This window comes from Eleginops maclovinus, chromosome 4 (assembly GCF_036324505.1).
Source record: "Eleginops maclovinus isolate JMC-PN-2008 ecotype Puerto Natales chromosome 4, JC_Emac_rtc_rv5, whole genome shotgun sequence".
NCBI classification, from domain to species: Eukaryota; Metazoa; Chordata; class Actinopteri; order Perciformes; family Eleginopidae; genus Eleginops; species Eleginops maclovinus.
The window spans coordinates 14,109,148-14,125,755 of record NC_086352.1 but is presented as its reverse complement, the minus strand read 5'-3'; the positions used below and the strand labels follow the sequence as shown (position 1 = coordinate 14,125,755).

Genomic DNA, 16,608 nt, shown 5'->3' with positions numbered 1-16,608 from the left:
TCCATAAGCAAAAGGGAAAAACAGCGTGTCAAAGCACCTGAATTGTTTGGCAAACTCCTCTCCAGCTTAATTAACAGCTGCCAAGTGCCAACTAAAGCTAAAACTGCCCTGTGGCAGATTATCTACCTTAAAACCAATGAAATATTCAAACATATTCGAGGAATGCCAGAAAATAAACCTTTTTTCCCCTCAGTTTCATGGTCTGAAAAATAAAAGCTGATATTGTGGGAATGCAGAGCCGAAGTCACGTCGATGGCTGACTATTAAGCGATGCTTTCGGGAACTTCTTATCATAACCCTGTTCATGCTCAATAATAGCTTTCTCAATCATGATGTGTTCTTTCATCACAGTTGATATTGGTTAATCTTATACGACAACATTTGAATATCTCCTGGTGGAAGTACCGCTACATACTTTATTGACTTTAAAGCATGCAAGCTAAGGAAATTAAGAACAATATGATAACTTTTTGGACATTCAAATGCAGTCATTCAATGTTGGGTTTGAACACTAAAGTGCATATGGCTTCACTTTGACTCCAGTCTTAAAGTTCTACTCAACAATTTCAGATGAATCAATATGGTTTTCATCACATCATTTACTGCCATCCTCTCCAGATGGGCTATTCTATTTATTGTGCATACCCAGAATAAAAGCGAAAGCTAAGGCTTCTGTCAAAAGCTTGGCATAAAATACTTGAGCACCTTCAGGGGACAAGAAAGTGGCCTTGCGTACATTATACATTTATCACAGTTCAATTCAGTCATCCCCTATTTCTGCACCTGAAGCATGCCATCCTTAAAGTACAGAGAGGCCTGGACCACTCAAATCTCATGCCCGCTGACATCCTGCTGTCCACGCTCAGATAGTTTTGTGTGCGCCGGTTGATGGATCAGCAAGAAATGTTTTTACTCGCAGGTGTATCAGTGCCACCATGAATAGAGCGTTGAATCAGTTCCCATGGCCTCTGTTCAAGCCTTCAGCTGCACGGGCTCAATCCCTTGTTCGCCAACTCCCTCTTTTGAATCATCAAGCTCTTGCCGGAGCTTAGAAAAAAACATGATTTTTCCCCAGCTATGTTTCTCATTGAATAGACGGTTAATAATTCAGACCTTGTAGTTTTAAATTATTGATGTACGTAGAACCTACACATGAGGTGGCATACTAACCGATACAGGAAGGAAGTGGTTTGTCCCAGACACGTCTGTCTCCGCTCAGGCAGGTCAGTGTACTGGTGCCATAGAGACTGTATCCAGGGTTGCAGGAGTACAGGACAAAGGTGTTGGCATAATGGCCGTCGTCTTGCGTCTTATAGCCATAACTAGGGACACCTGGTTCCTCGCAGCGTACTAGGTCAAAACCTAGAAAGAGACACGCAAACACAAACAGAGAGAAGCACAGGCATACAAATGAGGTCTTTCTGTCAATGCAGTGAGCTAACGTTGCATACATAAACAGGGTGATTCAGCGCCGTTCTGGACATAAGGTCAGTGTTTTCCTCCTGAATCCCACTACTTCTGCAGAGATGCAAAGCTTAACGCTCACTGTTAATGCTGAAACCATATTTGAGAGCTGCTGTGAGAGTCTACGCCTATGCTTGTTTCTATGAAAAAGGAAGGGCTTCTCCCCTTTCTGAGAGATATTAAGATGTGTAGTGAGCAGCAAAGCGATTATATTTCTGGATTGGAAATGTGCTTTCTATATGGAACTGTGGGAAAACATCAAAAGATAATTTCCCATCCCACACAAGCACAAATATACTGTTCACTTGAACGAGCACACTGCGAGGGACGGCTGCCTGTTTTGAAGATAACAAAGAACAGAAAAGTTTGGTTTGAAAAAACAAAGAACAGAAATGTCGACACGCTTTTCTTTCCCTTACATCAGCCTCTTATGACCGTCTTGAGTTGCTATGCAATGGAGAATGAACAGCGAATCAGTCACTATCATAAACTGCTGTTTCAACATGTTTGGCTTAGAGTATAGAAGCCCAACCTCTGACATGACAACTTACTACAAATATACTCCAATTAAACCTATATTTAAGATTTAAATGACCTTTCATTTACACATTGTAGCAGCCTTGGACAACAACCACTTTAACATAGCGATGAATATTTGATTAAATAAAACCTCCACCAATCATCTTGACTGTTGAGTGATGCGATTATGTTAAAAACAATACATATTATCTATTATTTCTGGAAATCAAATCTGACTGCACTCATTGTCCAATAAGTTAACTCCTCCATAAAGCTCTGTAATAACGTTTTTTACAAAGCCGGCAACTTTTTAGCTATCTTGCTCTGTAAGGCGTGCTTGCTGTCTATCCCGCCCTGCATCCACTTCAGTGAAACAGATGCATCTCATTTCTGACAACCTTTCTTGTTAATGTCTTGAACAGATGTTTGAACTCTTATTACTCCACTAGAATGGCCTCAAACACTGTACAGTATTAAAGCAGATTTACTCAAAGCCCTGACACTAATTAAGAAAGCATCGCTGTCTCTCTGGATCAGATGCTTCTCTGTCTTTTCTTCTGAGTAAACCCTTTATCAATCTCTCTTATGCATCTATCCGCTCATCCGTTGTAGTAGGTGTCACCTCCAGTTTAACGACTTGCGGACTAACGTCTGTGTAATGGTTTTAACTGACGTACAGAGCATCCATCTAGTATCCGTACACCATCTACCTTTATATGCCTGTCTCTCCGTCCAGCAATTCTTCCACTTCAGCTGTGTCACTTTCTCACCTTCTTTTTAATGACTTGCAGATAAATGCTTCTCTAACAGCCACCTTGACTTACCCAACAGCTGGTCCTGCCTTCTTAACAGACTCTCTTTAAAGCTCATAAGATGTGTGTGTGTGTGTGTAGGTGAGAGAGTGAGAAAAAGAGAGAGCATTTATGTGCAAACCATAGTGTGTGCTCAATTATTTTGTTGCATGCTGGTAAACTGCTGTTGCTCTTTGGCTCCACCTCCAGCAGCATTGCTTGTAAAACTGATTGTTGATCTCTCTCAGCTGTCAGCAGGGAAAGACATGGCATGGTAATTTGCTGACGGAGAAACACAAGTCTCTAGAGTTTTGTAGTACATGACTCCTATTTTGTTCTGGTATGCAGCACTCAAAAATCACTTGGCTGAGGCACAGGACAGATGCAGGATATATTCATGAGTGCAATATAACACAATCACTACCACTCTAGTTTTCAATTAAAAACCTCTCCTTACAAGGACTACAATGATGAGAAAATGTAAGAAATTACTGTTTGTGTTCTGTTGCGCTCATGAGCAAGTGAAAAAATGTGTGTGTGTGTGTGTGTGTTTGTGTGTGAGAGAGAGAATGAAAGACAGGATTGCTTTTTCTTTGGCTTACACGTACACATGTGTGGCTGTATGAGGAAATATAATGGAAAAACAAACAGTATCGCTGTCAAGTTTTTAATCAGTTGACCCTGAGTTAATCTTTCTGGAACCACTCACTTGTGTATGTGAGGCGGAAGCCCTGATTGGTTCCAGAGGCGTTGCTGTTGAACTCCAGCCACAAGCGATTGGATGTGCTATTGATGACAAGACCAATTATGCCATCATGTGTAAAGTTTCCAAGTAGACGGGATGAAGTGTTCTCCCCATCATACACCTGTCAATCAAAGCACAGGAACAGGATCACAGAACATGAATACAAAAATGTTTCTACAGGATGTTTAACGATGTGCCCACGTTCAAGTTATGAGAAAATGACTGAACATTGATGACCCTGTCTGGAGAAAGGATGCCAGAAAATGTGGTCAGTTGTGAAACCCAAATTGCAGGGCCCTGCTGTATTTCGTGTGCCTCACCTCTGCAACACACTGTGATTCATCCAAATACCAAACAACGCAAGCGAGGCAAAAAAAAACTCAGTGAGCCCCAGGAAACAGCCACTTTGCTTAGCTTTGCATCAGCTTGGGACTTTTGAAGCACCACATGATAGTGCCTAAAATATGCCGTGAATGATTCGGAGGAACAGACGAAGCTTTCCTTTTTATAGTAAACCGTCAACATGTTTATGTAACTATTGTAGAGAATATTGAAGAGAATGTTTGTGGGTGATTAAATTGGTAAACTCACTTTAAATGTTGGTTGCAACAATTAAAAGTGTTGTTATGAAACTGTTGAACAAACCTACTTTGGATTTGAAGTTTTAATACTGTCTAGCACCTGGGTCAAGCAGTAGATTCAAGTATCACTTTAATTTGGGCATCGGCAGAGGGGACTCTGCAGACCTCGATGGAAAATAAACTGTTCAGTTTATATCCAGCTGTAATAAATATTCAAAATGTGTGCTTTTATTTTTGAAAAACAATGCCTACTATTGTTGATTTAATTGAACAGAGGAAACACTTCACATGTAATACATTTGGTTTCCTAGTTAACAAGTCTCAGCATGTTCTCTGCTGTTTACTAATCATCGAGTTAAAACAGCAAAACACTGCCTGGTTGTGTGTGACTTGGTTTGAAAATACATATTAGAGGGGAAAATAGCAGAAAGTGAAGACAGGTTATGTTATTGGACTGGATTAATATTGCAGGCTAGCATCCTCTTTATTTCTCAGCTTTTTCTTTTTGCACTCTTTAAATAATGATTAAAATAATAAAGATGGAAGCTAGACTCAGTCTTTCTTTTTTGTCACCTAACAATGTTGCTTCTTATCATTTGCAATATGAGCTACAACCTATAACTGTACGCCCCCAGTGGTAGCACAAAGGAGAAAGCTGTAAATCATTTCGAATGAGCGCTGACAGACAGGTTGATACAGTATGAAGGGTGAAGTAACATTTCTGTAGCACATTTACTTACCAAATACCAAGTATGATTACCACAGCATGTGCTAAATAGTTGTGTTTCCCCAAAACATGTACACAGTTTTCAAAAGCAGTTTGTTGTTAGAAAGAAAGTTAACATACTGTTGATTAACACAACTAAGCAAGCTTAGCTAGTAACACATGGTAGCTGTGTACTTTGGCTAATTTTTGGCAGATTTTTGTGAAATTGTTGTTTGCAAAATACTCAGCATAGAGAAGTAGAGCAAATCGGTGGATTACAGAGCAGAAGAAGATGGATAGATTCATATCAATGAATCCAAACTTTCTAGGACGCTTCTCCAGTTTACAGGTGGTCAGTCTTTGGTACTGAGATTATTTTGTTTATTCTGGAGCCTACTGTTTTGGAATTTTTAGTCTCTGAATGCAGCGTTAATGTGGACAGTAGAGAAGAAGTAGTTTAGGAAGTGCAGTCTACTTGTGACTGCATTTTGAAGGGGAGAATTAGCACCCTGAAGTACCTCATAATACTGTCTCACAGCTGGGATATAAATGTGAACGGCTCATGCTTATATTTGGCAGCCTGGGGCATTTCCAAAGATTGGTGGTGACAGGTCTGCAGGTGGCAGGAATGCCAAAGAAAAAAGGCTAAGGAGACGTACTGCTCTATCACTGCAAGTGCTGCCAGTCAGAGGAGATATCACAACATGAAGCCAAAGCAGGAGCTACAGCATGTTCATAAACATGACAAAGATACGCAGACATGGTGAAGCATACTGGGAATACAAACGTTAAAAGAGATGAGCAGTATCACAATATGTGTGGCAATACTCCCCTAATCTTAATGTTCCTTCCCTGTTCCTCCCTCACTGTATCCCTCCACTTCTATATGTCAGTTTCCCAACATTTTGCATTTGGCTGTCCACCTCTTTCTTTCCGTTTCTCTCTTGCATTCTCTCTATCATTTTTCTCCTCCTCTCTCTGTTTCTGTAAAACTCAGTATGGTTAATGAAAAGCCCTGCAGCTCATAAATCAACATGTCACCATCTGCCACCCCTCCTCCCTCGCTCTTCTGACTCTCTCCTTTTTCTTGCTTGCACTCCTTCCACCTCTATTTCCATAGAACAATTCCAGCACCCCCTTACTTTGTTTCCTCCTAACCCTCTTATTCTTTTCAGGGATGTAGTACCACTGAGTATATTCTGTCAAGCGCTGAATTAGAGGACATTTTTAGGCGTATTGAGCTTGGCTAGACCTTTCTTTAACAAGTGCCAGGGCAAAAACTTAGCCAGTAGCACAAGGAATGGTACTGAGCTGTTTCATATGTTACAGGAGACTTTAGCCGAAGCTTCGCTGGAACTGTCAGCAGGTGGTTTGTGTTCAGCTGTAACAGGCATTAAGTCGCTTACTGTTAGCAGGGGGAGTGGCATGCGAATTGCTAGGCCAAGTGGCACTTTGGAGCTTTCCTCCCATTTCATTATACTTTGTTCTGTGCTTTCTGCTTATTATTTGTGAAAATAATAAGTATCACTCATGTGTTGTAGTAGTTTCTCTTATAGATCATTTCAATACAATCATCCAAGATGACTTTAATGCAGATAAGTTCATCAACACCTGCTCCACCTGTAATTATTACCTATTTTTAAATGACTCATTTCTGGCTGGAAAATGAGCAAAATCTAATAAATAACTAGCATCCTAATTGAGCTGTTATGCTTTGTTAAATTCCCCAAAAATAGAAAGCTATTTGTACTACCTATCAACTCAATTTATTAATAACACTAAGGACTTTATCATGGCTTAATGGATTCTTCCTTTGGCCAGAGGTTAGTGTCCCAAAGTGTAGGACAAAGTGTATAAAAACTGCGTTATTCCAGTAGCCATCGCACCAATGAACAAGTTGTAGCAGTGTCACGCAGATGCTATGGAAGCAATGCCTTTTTATTTATTTGTTTATGAACTTTGTGGATTGCTCATGTTTGTACATGTGGTTTTTAAATGTTTGAAATGTGATGTACTTTTTTTTTTAAATCTGTGTGTTTTGTTCCTTGTTTAGCTACCTACTTGTACAAATACAATAACCTGAACCTGATGTATGTGTTGTATCATCATAGGAGTATTTTTGACATTGGGCAGTACAGGGAGATGGAATTACTGCAAGGAAATACTTACGTTTCACATCATTTAATGAAGTTATTTTATATTAGTGATTCGAACAGACTAATAAAGAAAGGCCAGCTCTGTACGGGGGAGTCCTCTGGACATTGTGGAGGTGGTGGGAGACAGGAAAATGGCAGCCAAGCTGTCCTCCCTGCTGGACAATGTGTCCCACCCCCTCCAGGACACCCTGTCCACACTGTGCAGCTCCTTCAGTGACAGTGACTGCACCTGAGGTGTCTCTCGGAGAGATACCGCAGGTCCTTCCTTCCTACAGCCGTCAGACTTTACAACCAGCATGTCCCCTGGTAGACCCCTCATACAAAACTATTTGTACAATAACAATTGATGGGCAATATATAAACATAAATATGCCATTATCAATCACTGAGCAATATTACCTGGCTGCTATATCTCCTTCTGGATGTGTATTTTGTAAATTGTGTGTTTTTTCTTTATCTTGATATTTATATATTTTTTAATGCATATTTTCTCTGTGGGACGACTAAAGGGATTCTGATTCTGATTTTGAAGTCAAAAAGTCTGATACTGTTGTGTGTCCTTCCTTGAGCACGACATGTCATTCTTGCAATGAGTCTTTGGACCCCCCATTACTTTTTGATTGCTACGTTAGCATCCAGTGCATACTCATTAACTCTTGTGATCTCTAGTCATTCTCTGTGTTCTTTTCCTCTGCTACTGTTACTTTCTGATAAGGAATCCATTTATTACAGTAAATACGATGTCAAATGCCTTGTCAAGAACACAATCACAATGCTTAAAATGGAAAAGGCCGTGTTCTGCTCTCCGATCTTGGCGGTTGCATGTTGCAATACAGAACTAATGAGATAGTGGGAGGAGTAAAGCTATCTAAGCTAGACATGTTGTAAAGTAAAGTAAAGCTTTTAAAGTTTTGATGATGGAATATGGTTAAAGCAACATTTAGGAAGTTTATGTTGGTGTAATGCCTTTCTGAAAGTCAGGACAAACCCTGTTAATACAATCTTAGCACAGACAGGCTCAGTCAGTGCTCTAGGCTTAATACTGATAATACACTCTAACCACATACTGGCTTAACCATGCCCTCAGGCCTAATGCCGCTAAGAGACATTGTGAATAGAAACAGTTATATACGATGTCAGTAAGACAGTGTCAAGAATGTAAAACAGCTCACACAGCTGCTGCTATCTGACACTGTAGTGGGCACATTTGCCCAATAGAGGATTTACGAGGAATTATGAGCCTTGGGAACGTCTGTAATGCTCTCTGTATTTAACTTATACATAACTTTGCACATCAAAGATTATGACATGTGAGGACGTTCACACATTCCTCATATACACATTGTGACAGCCGATCCTTGAAATGTTTGGGGGCAAATAACAAAATAAGTATTGCAGGTTGAGGTTGTATAAAGTGTCTTTAGGTATGTTCATGTTGCCGGGTAACAGCTATAGATAATCTGTCAATTTGATGTTTTTTACAACAAAACAAAGGATTATAGCAGAGGCCTTTGTGTAAATACATATCATTATTGCTGCTGTCGTTCTATTCTGTCAGGACCTTCTGTTCCACAGCTCTTTATTTGACTTAGTGTTACCACATGTTACAACCAATAAAAGTGTATAAAAATCAAGGTTAACCTTCACTAGAGCGATACTATACACTGTAGTGGGTTTGTTATAGGGCTGACAGAGGCCAAATGGACCCCATTGGACCCCGAGTATTCATTGAGCCGTGGATGGCCACTGCAGCAGGAGCACCATCAGCACTAATGGAGAACATGGGTAATAGACCCCTGCAGGGATGTTACAGCTCCTTACAGCAGTGTTTAACACATCGAACAGCCAGGGCACACCTTGCTAACACAATTTAACTTCATACTGGGTAAACTAAGGATTCAAGGCCCCTTCTGTCATTCACGTTTAAGCCAGCATTGTTCTGGCTCACCTCAACCTCATAAAATTAGGGTCCACACATTCCCTGCGTTATACTCTGACCAGGTATGCACGGCTGGTAGAAAAGCTTGCACCACTGGGGAGGTTTTGGCTCCACATTGCATTGTGTAAACTACTTCTGATTACACACTACACACACATATAATGCATAGATGGGAGATTCCTCTTCAAGTATTTGATTTCTTTGTCAAATGCAGTGGAGGGGGGCAATCACTCATCACCAGAAGTGTGTGTTAGTGTGTGTTTCTGCAGAGGCAAGGCGAGCTTTAGTGTGTGTATGATACAAACATACAAGTGTATGTGCTTCTATGTTCCCTCTGTTCATCTCTCTCCTCTGCTGTGTGCTGCTATCAGTGTGTCAGTTTGAGTGAGCAAGGTGGAGCCAGGCCAAAACACACACACACACAGGAGGCAGTGTGTAGAGGTTTGGGTGTGTTTACTCGTGCTATAGAAAGTAATTACCAAGAAACAATCTGAGAATAAGGTTGTATTCCTCTGATTTACTTCTTTGTTCGCTGCCTCTTCTCTCTCTATTTGTTCTATGGCTCGTTGCACCAGAGAGGAGGGGCCAACAGCTGTGTGTTTACAAAAAGCAACCAAAAATTCTACATTATGTCCCTTAAAACATCTTAACAGTGATAATAATTTCTATAAAATAAATAGCAATACGTATAACTACTTATACGATTTTACCTTGGCTCTTCCTCTGAATCCTTACATTGAATGTAGATTAAAAGACTTCAGTACATTGTCATTTGAGGACGTGTCTTTTGTTAGTTATTGTGTTTCTGAGAAGAACAGAAAAACGGTTCCCATTAACTGCTAATACGTTTCCTGATGAAGTGCTGATTGATAGGTGCTATACATGCTAATTTTATCCATGTAACAGATCCATGATATTATACTCTTATAGTCTAAATGTGTGTTCACTACATCCACAAGTGTGTTTATTATTATCTGAGTACATCATGTCACTTCATGATTATGACAGCATCCACAACTCAATTATTGTTTTCTACTCAAGCATAATCTGAAATAAACCAAACACATTATAATCTTCTCAAGCACATACATGTCAAAGCATACACAACTTTGCATATAGACAGCTTTTGTTATAACTATAATCTTCTATGTGTTTGTGTATATCTGTACAAACGGCACATTGTGCATTTGTGGATTTTGCACCAACTGGTTTGGAAAAGCGTGAAGGATTCGCACGCGTGTGAGACTGCGCACGTACCTTAAGATAGTCTCCATCCAGCAATAGGAAGCTTTCAGCTTTAAGTCTGATTCCTTTGCCCTTTTCAGTCGTGATGCGGTAGATGCACTCGTGGTTGTTATCGTAGTTAGAGGGGAAGTTGGGAGAGAGCAGAACACCTTCAGGTCCCAGTGAGGAGGCTCCACACTCCGCTACAGCAAGAGAGGGAAGGGGCAGGGACAGTGGAGATCAAAGTCACAGCATTTCTTCAGAATTGTCTTCGAGCAGTCGCAATATCTTTGAGCTTATTGTGTAGGTTAAAGAGAGGTGAGGAAATGACTCAAAATGAAGAAGAGAGATTATATAAAAAAAACGCATATATAGTCTAACCAAAAACCTTATTCAACTTTGACAATAAAACATCATAACAATAATGAATCATACAGTAAAACAAAACTTCTGTGAGAAGCACTTCAAATAAGACAATAAAAAAAGAATGAAGAACAGCAAATCCCAATAAAGACGCAAAGCAATCAAACATAAACTGCAAAAGATTAAAAAAGAGAGCAAAAAAAAATCATTACATTAAACGAGGTTTGGAAAAAGTGTTGCACTGAAATTATACAGAGTTATCTAGCAGGTGCAGTGCTTATCAAAGTTAAGGAATTCAAATAAGTGGTACTTTGTGCAAATAGAGTTTTGTCATATGTAAATGAGGCGAAGAGAAAAGCAAGCTTTTAACTCCCACTGAGGAGTACCACCACTACTTGGAAGGGGAAAAAAAGGAAATAGAAGTAATGAGACAGACAGGAGAGAAGCCGGTGAGGAGCGAAAAAAAAAACTCAGTGTTTATCAAATCTGAACCAATTTAAAACAACTTTTATTTTTATATTATCTATGATTTTAAAGCAGATTAGTGTAGGAGAAAGAAGTACATACTAAAGGATGCCAACAGTAATTCTTTAAAAAATCTTTGGAAATTAAGGACAGCACTATAGAGAGAGGTAGTGAGAGAATCCAGGGGAGTGAAGACGGAGAAGAAAGGGATAAAGAGAGAGAGTTGGAAGGAAAATAAAGCACGAGAAGAAATTTGATGAACTGAGCCAGACACGGGCCTTTTGGAAATATGCAGAGAGAAATTAGAAAAGGGGAGTAACAAAAGAAACAATAATAATGCTCTTCATATAGAAGCTAATGGCCTAATTATCTACCCAAGGACTGTCTACATACAGAGGGAGACAGAGCTAAAGAGAGGGATGTTTGGAAAGAAAAAGAGGAAGAGAGACATTAACCCAGAAAACGTTGCTAGCTGCTGTTCCTCAAAGTCAGGTCTGATCTTTTGCTGTTGGAGCATTTTCAGTGTGCTGTTTTTGCAGCTTGAAAATTACAAGCCGCCTCCATCAGTCCCATAAATTACTAGCAGCACGGGAACACTGATTCTCATCAAAAAATCTGCAAATTACAACCTGCTAACGGCCAAATCCTGGCAAATAAAGCCAACTGTCTCTCAACCAGTCAAATAATATTGAATTACCTTTGTGCCAGCAATAAAATACCGGTGAGTTACAACCAGGAAAACGCTGATACATCTGGGCTTATTCATGTGGTGAAAAAGGTAATTCGAGAGATCTGTTTTCTGCTGCCAGTTATTTGCATGGAAGATAAACCCTTCATAAGCTATAAATATTGAAGGGAAAAATACTTCTAAAAGGCTTGTAACAACATTGCTATATATAACGTTGTGCAAGGAGAAGTGTATCAGGAAAGGGCAATGAGTTTACAGTGTAGTAAAATTACCAGTGCGACTAACTAACCCAGGCTTTAGTTTACTAAGCTGCAGTTTGTGTGTGTACTTGACTGTCTTACCTATACATCGCGGTAATATGTTGCTCCACACCCGCCTGCCCCCTCCAAGACATGTGATCTTGCTGTCTCCTTCAAGTCGGTAGCCATTAAAACAAGAGAAGGCCAGCGAATCGCCAACTCGGAATCTGAATCCCGTCCTCCTGCTGTACGCCGGTACGCCGGGGTCCTCACATGGCTCTAAGTCATACTCTACACGTCCAGGAGAAACATAGTTGAGAAGTCATTCTAAAACATTAAAGGGGTGCTAAATGTACAGGAACTATGGTAATGTTGTTAAGTAGGCTATGCCTGCTACATTTAAGGGAAAAAACTAAACAAAGTGAATAACATTTAAAGTACTAGTGGTGGTTTCTTGCCTTCTGCCCAAAGGGGACAGCGACTTAAAAAATTAAAAGCATAACAACGTTTATATTTGTTCTTTACCAGTAGGGTTTTTAAACAGTTATTTTCGGTTTTAGAGAAAAGGATAAAGAATAAGTGGTTGTTTAGCAGGTGTATGTCTTTATTTATCCGCCAGACCTACGTTTACGACCAGCAGCACAGAACATGTTCAACTAAATGTGGCTAAGAGCGTAATATCTTAATGCTTTTTTTAGGTGGAAATGATTAGAACATTAATCAACATTAAAAGTCATACAATTGAGTTTTAGGATGTGTTTACCTTTTACAGTCAAGACAACTGTTGCTGATGTTTATGATATCTGTTAAGTCTGTCAGTGTAGATTTGACAGAGTAAGGCCTAAGTCTGGCTAAAAAGGCGGGTCACGTTTATCTTGTTAAGATTTTGTTACATATACAGTATGTGAACCAAAACAGTTTCTGTTGGTTGTTCTTACCTGAGAAAGTGATATTAAAGCCTTCATAACTCATGGAAAAATCTGATATGAAACGTAGCTGAGCGCTGAAGTTCCCGTACAGCCCTGCTTTGACGCTAGGGGGTAGCACTGAGCCGGTGAGTCGAGACACTGGAACCAGGAAATTGCTGTCCTCAGTGATTGAAAGGTAGTCGTGGTTTTCCTCTAGATGAAAAGTGTGGAAAACCAGATGGACTCCTAGACATCAGTGGATAAATGGATGGATAGACACAGAGTAAGGTATAGACTCATTAATGGCATCAGATGAAAGACAAACTGAGAAACAAAGCAATCTTGAACATTTAAAGGTAAAAAAGGATCTTATATTTCATGCAAACTTAATGAGTGTTTCCATTATTTCTGTGTAAGTGTGTTCTTACCCTTCCCATGTGACACCTCTATAGTCCATGTGCAGTTTAGAGAATTGGGGTAGTAGTCAGGAAAGCCAGGAGATAGAATTGTCCCTGTTTTACCATAGACATAACCCCCACAAAGAGCTGTAGAGAGACAGTTACACACAGATTAGGTTTCATTATAAACCATTTGCACTCAGCTAACAAAGACCTTAACAGATTCTAAAAAATGATCACCCAATTTCAACACCTAACAAACAGATTTCTTTGCTCTAAATGGGATTAGTTAACAGACTGGAATAAAACTGAATTCAGCCTTTTTTGAATCTCCTGAACTGCAGAAACCGGCAGACTCTGTTTCTTCTCTACACAAAACAGTCCTTGATAGTTTAAGAATTATAGGGAAGAGAAAATAAGAAATACAGTTTGTTAAGACCAAATCTAATTAAATGGAAACCAATAAACGTACAGATGTTGAGTGGGTCAACCTGATTGTTAAAATATATGTATATTGCCTCGAAAAATTGCCTCAGACTCAGGTAATTATTTTCAGTTGGTTCACATCTCTAAGTGACCACATTGTCGTTTGAGATGTCATTATTTTACAAATACCAATCATAGCCTCTTTAAACAATTACATGGGGGTCAGATAACATTTCTACAAAAGAAACAACTGATAATGGTCAAGTTCAAGTCACTGTATCATCTATAAGTACATTTCTGACATAAGCAGAATCTTAAAACATTTACTTAAACTTGTGTGTTGACTTAAATTAGATTGTTAATGTGAATTGTTAATAGTAAGAAAGTAGAAATAAAACAATGCTGTTTGTAGATGCCTTAAGGGGGAAACAAGGGATAAGGCCAGAGTTTCCGTTAATTTAGAAAACAAAAAGACAATGTGACAAAGAGAGAGGATTGTTGAGGAAAAGAGTGAGGGACTGGTGTGTGCGTTACACCTACGCTCCACACTGAGCCAGAGCTCTGATATGGAACAGGACAAACTGATTTAGGATATAGCAGGATGGAAAATACTACAGTAAAGTAATGGAGAGTAAAAGAAGGCTTACCGTGCCTTACAGACTGTTGAACTAAGATAATACCGTTTTATACGGACTCTTTTTTGTTACTCTCACTGTGCCTTTATCTCCATCAGCTCTTTTCTGTTACATTTAATTCAATTTAAATGCATGAAGATGCTGGATATGTGTGTTCCCATTAAACATCCTGGACTATAAACTAAATCAGAGACACCAAAATGTGTTTTCTTTTCTGTTGATAAGTAACTCCTGCTTGATTGTTCCAGGTTTATATATGTTGTAATGCGGAACAAGTCCCTTAAGCTCCTACAGTGAACAGTTGTATGTAATATTTTGACTTTATGAATATGGATGTTGAAGATTATATATTTTTTATAGCGTGAGTTTGTAGAGAGCGGCTGTGTCTCTACTTCTAAATCCCTATTTCTCTGTCTATCAGTGTCCTTCAATCCAAACTATATCGTATTTCAACATAGCTGGAGAAGAGCAGCTGTGAAGGACGCCGCTCTCCCTGCCCAGCAGTCCAGTATGTTTGGGTAACCAGTTTTTCCCCACTCACATTAGCTAGAGCTCGAACACTGTCGGACTAAATTGTCGTGTCTGTGGGCCTACGTTGTACCTACTGTGTTTGAGTACACACATCAAAAACACATGTGAAAAATCTCAGTGTGAGAAGATGGAGGCAGAAGGTATTCTGAGAGGATAGGTGAGCGGCATAGAAATGCTATAAAACAAAAAGAGTAAGTCGGAAGAAAAAGACAGTGCATGACTCTAACAAAGACTCGAGAGGCAAATCAAAGTGTGGCCTTCACTGTTAAGCAAGAGAATGAGTTCTGAGAGAAAATGTAAGGCTTGTTTTTCAGACAGGGTGGAGGTAAATAGAGGAAGATAGTGTACCAGACTCCAGCTTTTCCCCCTCCCATTTCCTGACTGTTTGTTGTCTCAATCATTAATTATCTTCCTTTTAAACGATGCCTTGGCATTTTTTAACTAAAGGGATTCTGTGGCTTCGGTCACTTTAAACAAGTTGTTGTGTTTGCACCAGCTTCAAGCTTTAAAATGTCACTGTGCTCTTTCAATATTCTGCCTGGCACATGAAAAAATAGCAGCCGGTGTTCTGTATTATCTGTTTGGAGATTTAGCTGACCTGCAGGAATAACACGAGTGGTTTGGGTCCAACAGGAACTGAGAGGGAATGGTCTCTGTACGCCTGCAGGAGGACTACTTGTCATTTTGTTTTTCTTTTAGACTCAATATTGTGAAGATAATGAATGTTGGTGGCTTTGTAATGCAGTCGGTATGGCAGGAAAAAGGTTGTTTCTTCCTATTAAAATTTTAACTGTGCCTTTGAGACTGTACTGTAAATAAGATTACTGTTGTTAATGCGTCTGTGTGTGTGTGTGTGTGTGTGTGTGTGTGTGTGTGTGTGTGTGTGTGTGTGTGTGTGTGTGTGTGTGTGTGTGTGTGTGTGTGTGTGTGTGTGTGTGTGTGTGTGTGTGTGTGTGTGAATTGCTTTGAGTACGGCTTAGGGAGTTTTTAAAGATGATTTTCATTGTGCTATAAATTGATGTGAGATGTCCTAGTCTTTCTCAGTGGACTTTTGCGGGGGTTCGCTCTTGCTTCCTCCCAGAGCTCCAAAAGCTGCAAATCAGTTGAACAGGACATACAATTGTCAATAGGTAGGAAAAGAGTTCAATTACAGAACAATAAGGTTAACAGTATCTTTAGAATAAGATGAAACAGTCATGCTAAAACACATCTCACACTTGTTTCCAGTCCCAGGATGTTCTCAGAAAGCAAACCATGACATGTTATATTTCTAGTTAAGGCTTACACTCCAAAGTGCTATTCTGAAATAGTGTGTCTTGTAATGTATCAGCTGTCACTGTGATGGCATGCTTGGCTGAAAATTGAAATGTCACATTGGCCGTTTAAAACGGCTTATGTTATATGGCTGATACTGTGAGATAGATTGCCTCAGTATGAACTCACTCCCAAGTTGAGACATCCTGACTTTGGCTTTCAAATTGGATTCTTTTCAATCGGCAGAATGAATCAGACGCTGTGTATTCATCTCCCATGATAGCGTAAGCTATGGGCAAAAGCTGAATGGGAAGCCTGCGGTGGTCAGTGAGTAACTGTTTCAGCGATGCCTGTTGACCCGCATAATTTATCCGAGGCCGGATGTAAAACTTCGGCTATTGTGGTAGAGTGTACTCTGGAGTGGGGACAGATTGTAAAATGTGCACTAAGGCTACCAGTCACACATAGAGAGAAAGGAGAAAACTGGGAAATAAGGTACTACTAGCAACACCTTTACCAACTCCCTCTCCAAAATAAGTATGTTTGAAATTGAAGTTAACAATAAAACCTTCAAGC

General features: G+C 39.7%; 1 protein-coding gene across 1 annotated transcript in view; it reads right to left on the bottom strand.

Moving 5' to 3' along the window:
- Positions 1–16,608, bottom strand: part of LOC134862870 (CUB and sushi domain-containing protein 1-like) — a 343,579-nt gene that overhangs the window by 84,802 nt on the left and 242,169 nt on the right. The window contains exons 22-27 of the mRNA XM_063880971.1: positions 13,217–13,333; positions 12,819–13,034; positions 11,983–12,171; positions 10,159–10,328; positions 3,484–3,640; positions 1,171–1,362 (exon numbers count right to left, since the gene is read on the bottom strand). Of these exons, the coding sequence (XP_063737041.1) occupies positions 1,171–1,362; positions 3,484–3,640; positions 10,159–10,328; positions 11,983–12,171; positions 12,819–13,034; positions 13,217–13,333 (1,041 nt within the window). The remainder of the gene's footprint in view (positions 1–1,170; positions 1,363–3,483; positions 3,641–10,158; positions 10,329–11,982; positions 12,172–12,818; positions 13,035–13,216; positions 13,334–16,608) is intronic.